Source organism: Lolium rigidum, chromosome 7 (assembly GCF_022539505.1).
Source record: "Lolium rigidum isolate FL_2022 chromosome 7, APGP_CSIRO_Lrig_0.1, whole genome shotgun sequence".
In the NCBI taxonomy this organism is placed as follows: Eukaryota; Viridiplantae; Streptophyta; class Magnoliopsida; order Poales; family Poaceae; genus Lolium; species Lolium rigidum.
In genome coordinates, this window is record NC_061514.1 from 145,458,740 (window position 1) to 145,464,813 (window position 6,074).

The 6,074-nt window shown below is 46.6% G+C and overlaps 1 protein-coding gene and 1 non-coding gene across 2 annotated transcripts; both read left to right on the forward strand.

Moving 5' to 3' along the window:
* Positions 1-1,431: 1,431 nt before the first annotated feature.
* Positions 1,432-2,073, forward strand: LOC124672129 (23.2 kDa heat shock protein-like). The gene has a single exon (XM_047208405.1). The coding sequence runs from the start codon at positions 1,432-1,434 to the stop codon at positions 2,071-2,073; it is 642 nt and encodes a 213-aa protein (XP_047064361.1).
* Positions 2,074-2,968: 895 nt separating this feature from the next.
* On the forward strand, positions 2,969-3,041 carry TRNAE-CUC. The gene has a single exon. It is a non-coding gene; the product is annotated as a tRNA-Glu (tRNA).
* Positions 3,042-6,074: the final 3,033 nt, after the last annotated feature.

Here is a 6,074-nt window from a genome sequence, read left to right on the forward strand (position 1 = left end):
TACACCTTTTTGTCCCATGACAATTGTCTGATATTTGTTAAATTTTGGATGTATCTAGATACTAAATATCATATAGATGTATCCAAATCTTGATAAATCTCACACAAGTTTAGTGAGACGGAGGGAGTAGTAAAAAATACTTCTATGTAAGAGATACTTCCATTGGTAATATTTTTTGAAGTAGGCTCTCATTAGCCCTCATAGTTTAGAATTATAGATTTTCTTTGAGTTAATGATCCAAATTTATTGATAAACTAACCAGAATGCCTTACATCAAATAAAAATAAACATGTTGCATGGACAATATATATCTTTGATAAAACTAAAAGTTATGTCAAATACTTTTGAAGTCATTATCTCTACCTATATCTTTTGCATCTTGATGTTCCTCCAAACTATATTGAAAAATCATAGAAGAACAAATTCACACAACTAGACTAACCTCGAGAATAGCAGCTTGAGTCGCCACACTAGCTGAGGACCTATAAATGTTGAACGCAGTGTGGCCGGTGAGACATTCCTTGTGTGCAAGGCATGTCGCGGTATCGTAGATGAAGTTAGCGGTCACACACAAAATAAAGTTCTGAAGATAATTGAGTGCAAATTTCTGAAGATTAGAACATTTGCTTTCACTTTAATAGGCTGTTATTAGGAGCGTTTAATTGGCTAGTTGAAAGTTTTTTTAAAAGGAAAGGCCATCATGGCAGCTGATATCATGGTAACATCCTCTATGACTATTATTGCTTACTATTTCCCTTTGTAAATGAAGCAATACTATTATAAATTCGAATTGACACCTATAAGTTCAAAGGAATGACACAAATGAACTACTTTTCTAGCTTCACCCTATGAGAGTTTGGAAAACAAAATTAGAGGGTTAATCGACCCAATTACAAAAAGATCTTGTTAAAACTCTCCCTAGCTAAAATACGAGCAACTACATTGCAATCTCTCTTGCAATTGGCTAGTTCAAAGTTGCTACTCTTCGCAGTTTTTTTTGTTCGAGAATTCGCAACCAAGTCATTAGGCCCAGCCCATTTTAACTTTTAAGCCTATCTTACTCGTTCCACCGGCCCGGCCTCAGTTTCGCTGTAGCATGTGCCTATCCGTAGGCCCAGACTCTCTCTGCACCTTCTGGAATTCTCTCCCGCCATCGTCAACCTCTGAAGACGCTCGAAACCTCCGGACAGAACTCGTCGAACGAACCTTCTCGCTTGCTCGCCACCTCTCCTCTTTCCACCGCTCCCCAACTCTCTCACCCACCCTATAAATTAGACACGCCCTCGCCATCCCGTCCTCATCACAAACATTCAACAAATCAACAAGACGACATAGACCCGCGAGATCGAAGAATACACGCCAAAACAGAGTGTGCGCACACAAACTATTAACCCAGCAGTAGCATACTCGAGTTCAGTCTTCAGTGTGACAATGTCGACGCGATACTTCATGGCGCTCTGCTGCATTGCCGCGGCTCTGGCCGTGGCGCCTGCCCACGGCGCGATCCTCCCGTGGTTCGGGAACAGCGGCGGCGGGCGGGACGATGCCGTGACGTCGCCGCTGCAGGAGATGGGCCTCCTGGCCGACCCGTTCCGGGTCCTGGAGCACGTCCCCTTCGGCTTCGACCGCGACGACGTGGCCATGCTCTCCATGGCCCGCGTGGACTGGCGCGAGACCTCCGACGCCCACGAGATCGTGGTGGACGTGCCGGGGATGCGGAAGGAGGACATCAAGGTGGAGATCGAGGAGAACCGGGTGCTGCGGATCAGCGGCGAGCGCCGGCGGGAGGTGGAGGAGCGCAAGGGCGACCACTGGCACCGGGAGGAGCGCTCCTACGGCAGGTTCTGGCGCCAGATGCGCCTCCCCGACAACGCCGACCTCGACACCGTCGCCGCCAGCCTCGACGCCGGCGTCCTCACCGTGCGCTTCCGGAAGCTGGCGCCCGACCAGATCAAGGGCCCGCGCGTGGTGGGCATCGCAGGGGGCGACGACGGCGCCGCAGCCAAGACGAGCATCGGCGACGCCGGCAGCGCTGCGGGGGAGGAGCGCCAGGCCAAGAAAGTCGAGCTCTGAATCTCTGAACTACGAAATGCTAGGCGTGTGCCAGTGTTAATGCCAGCGCGCTTGTCAGCTTCGCTTCTCCCTACAGTGTGTGTGTGTAGAGAAGATGTGATGAACTCGATTCACTTTCGCGTGTATATGTAAGAAGAGTTTCCTGTGGAAATAAGAAGCTACGAATCACTCTATTATTCTTCCCGAGAATTCTCTTGCGTGCTGAGAACGTTCACATTTCTGAAGAAGCCTTTGGGGTAACATACATACAGTGTTCTAAAAAAGTCTACACGGGGATTTACGGCACATGCTGTTCATTTCTTCTTATATTTCGGAAACAGACGTATAGTAGTAATGACTCTCAGCAAATTTACATTGTTTTCTACTAGTTCTTTGTGGAAGCAAATGCTTGGTAGCTAAACCTGAGGAAATTGGATGCATGGTCAGCTGATGGAGTACTTTGTGATGAACCGTTTGATGTTTCCCTGACTGAGCTGATGATGATTCCGAGATTTTGAACAGTGGGAGTGAATCTTGAGTACGCATTGGTCAGCTGCTTACCTGCATATGATGCAGGGTTCTCGTCGTAGGGAGGAAAAATAGACTGATCCAACTTTGTTCAACAATCAAGAGAAGCATTGGTTGGCTTGTTTCTTCAGGATACATTTGTCTGTATTTGAAACAGTGGGTCATGTTCTGGCACGGGGAAGTTCAGATATGGTATGGACCAAGGAGTGTGGCAGACACACATGAAATTGTTCGTGCTCGGTTTAGGGTCTTTGCTAAGCATATCTGCATCAAGCAGCTCTATGATCTGGTTAGTGCCCAGCATCCGAAGTTGTGACGCCCGAAGCCCTGAAGTATAGCTTGGTTACGCTAATGGTTTTAAAAATTTGGATGAGACAGTTTTTAGTGATCCGTCGTAGTCTAGGTGGTTAGGATACTCGGCTCTCACCCGAGAGACCCGGGTTCAAGTCCCGGCGACGGAATTTTTAGTTGCGTTCCCCGGTGGCTGCTGAGAGTGTGGTTGATATGTTTTATCGCACGCGTGTTTTAAAGCCAAATGTGTTGTAGGTTTGACTTAATTTTTAGGTAAATATTAAATATATAAACATATACAATGTTGAATGAATACACTATAAGAATACATTCTTTGCTGGATTTGTTGATGCTGATTTTTGATATTATAGATGTTCAAATTTTTTATCTATATTGTTTGTCAAATTACAAGACATAGACTTTTAATTAAAAGTACAAGCATTATTTTATGAAATGGATGAACTAGGGTGCCGGAGGCGACAAAAACCTAAATCTTCACCTCGTAGGTGTTTGACACTCTCTTTAACAACCTGGCCCCGCCAATCAGGTTTGGTGTAAAAGAGACTTGCAACCATGGTAGCAACCATGAGGTTGATCTTTCTCCCTCATCTCCATTTCTTCTTTCTCATAGCCACCTTAGGGCCCATCCGTAGGCAGATCCCGCATACCGATGGTTGGCCTATGTCCTTGCGAGTCACGATATTGGGCACCACTGCGCCGTGGCACGTGAGCTTAGTTCGCCAACAACCATCTGATTTCGCCGCCTCAAGCATAAGTATATGAGCTACCACCGAAAATGTTAAATCATTATGTGATCCACCACTATGAGCTCCGTAGGTACGACTATCGCAACAACCGCATGCACAAGTTCCTTGATGACGACATATTGCGATAGCCACCATCTTAGGGACGATGCACGTTGTAGCTATTGCAAGAGGATGTTGATGAGGATATTCCTACCAAACCACTACCTCCGTCATTGCAAGATGAAGACGATGCTGCTGTGAAGCTCAAGTTCAATGAAGTCAGGATTAGACCCATTACAAAGGCTCGTGCGAAGCTACTTAAGGAGCAGGTGAATTCACTCCTAAATGATACTTTGATCAATGAGAACTTTATACTGCCTAATTCCTTTTACTTATGTATGATTAGGTACGAAGATAGAGCAAGCATCGCACGAGGAGAAGAGGAGCAGCTGGACGTGAAGCTGGACATGGAGCTGAACATGAAGCTGGACAAGAAGACTTCCAATGGACGCGCGAGGGAGGAGAGGGAGGCATGCGCGAGGGAGGAATACGACGTCCAGACCGGCGCCACGCCCGGTCCGACCGGCCGCCACGCCGAACGGCCCGGTCTCACGTCCGGTCCAACCGGACACCACGCCGGGTGAGCCCGGCGCCCGCCGGATCCTACGTTGGTGCCAACCGGGAGGGTGTACTGTGCGTCACCCCGGTGGCCCGGTCCAAACCGGACCGGCCTGTCCCTGGCCCGATCGACCGACCCCTAGGGCGGCCGTGTCCGAGTCAGTCTCAACCAGATCCCGATCTGGGTCGGTTGTTAATGTATTTTCTCGACTTCTGGTCGTCCTGAACCCCTATATAAGTGCACAGGACGTCCCCAAATTAGGTTTAGACCACGTTTAAGATAAACCCTAGTTCATAGTTGATTGCTTTGCAACTCTATTGAATCTTTACACCAGTTCGCATCGATCTGTTGTTTTGCTACTGAAAGTCTTGTGTGATCTGCTGTTCCATTGGGAATTAAACGGTTGCAACTTACCGCTTCGTGGTCGGTGGCTATGGGCGCAAGTGTGTGGAGTTGCGAATATTTTGCAAGGTTGAGAGTTGTTGCATTGGCGACAGGGATCGATCGAGAGACTCGTCTGCGTCATACAAGTTATCATCCACTTCATCATCGTGTATCTCCGCTGTGTTCATCTTGTGTTCATCACCACCCCTGTCGCTTACTGAGAAGATCGGGAAACCCCTTATTAGATGTGTGGATCCGCCATAGGCATGGCCTGCTCTCTGTCTAGGCTAGTAGTGCCCAACAAGATGGATAACTCGAGGTGGCAAGGATGACATCGTCGTTTCAGTTGGTCAATGCGAGAGTGGAGTTGCAGTGCGACCATATTGTGTGTTGGGGGGAGGGGGGAGCGGCAGTAGGATTTTTAAAAAAAAAAGTGGAGTGGAGGAAGTTTTCTGGATATGTTTGCATTAAAAAGTGCAATATGGATGTCAACCTAGCCATCTTTTATACTTTGGTTTTTAAACTCGTATAAGCTCTTATGGTTCTTATCTTTTGAACCAAGTCAAATTTTAAATCTGCTTTGATATTTGAGTTTCTCGTGATTAAACCTTAAAAACAAGATCAATCTTGTACTTGTTTTCTGAAAAAGTTTAAAATTCGAATTATGAAATTGTAATGAATTTTAAATGAAACTAATTTATCATAATTGAATTATCTCAGATCAATATGACATATGATGGTTTATAATATAGTTTTCATACATATTTCCGTATGGTTTAATGTGATAACACATATACTTCATACAAGTTGCGCGCCTGTAAAGAGTTGCATCATGTTTTGAACATACCTTTTACATATTTGTTTAAACTTAGATGTAACCGTATGGAAACATTTGCAAATAATTGACGAGCCGTGTGCTTAAATGGTAATCGAATGAAACATAACTGAAATCATCCTAATATGCATGAACTCTACTTGCAATGTTTTTGTACAATAGAAATTTGTGTTTCTATTTCTAAAATTTATCTTTAAAAAAATGAAAATAATAAAATATCACCGAAATAAATTTCATGGTAAAACCCAGGCATCCTATATATTAGAAGTGATCCTCGTTATCTTAAGAGCGACGCGGTTATGACCGTGCTGCAGGTGGCCGAGCTGCCCGACGTGGAAATCTCCCCGTCCTCGTCGGCGAGACCAAACGGCCGCACGGGCCACATAAACGCCGGCCTGGATGGCGGCACGTCCGGCGGCGGGGCAGCGCGCGTCAAGATCTGCAGGATGACCTGCGCATTTGGCCGCTCCCAAGGGTTGGGGTGGCTGCATGCAAGGCCTAGCAGCAGAAGCCGCTCGGCGTCGGCCTCGTCGAACTCGCTAGCGAGCCTAGGGTCGACGGCCTTGAGGACGCTGCCCGCGCCATGGAGCTCCCACGCCTCGTCCAGCAGCTGGCTGCA

Coding starts and splice junctions, on each gene's coding strand:
- LOC124672129 (XM_047208405.1), top strand. CDS start 1,432: ATGTCGACGCGATACTTCATGGCGCTCTGCTGCATTGCCGCGGCTCTG.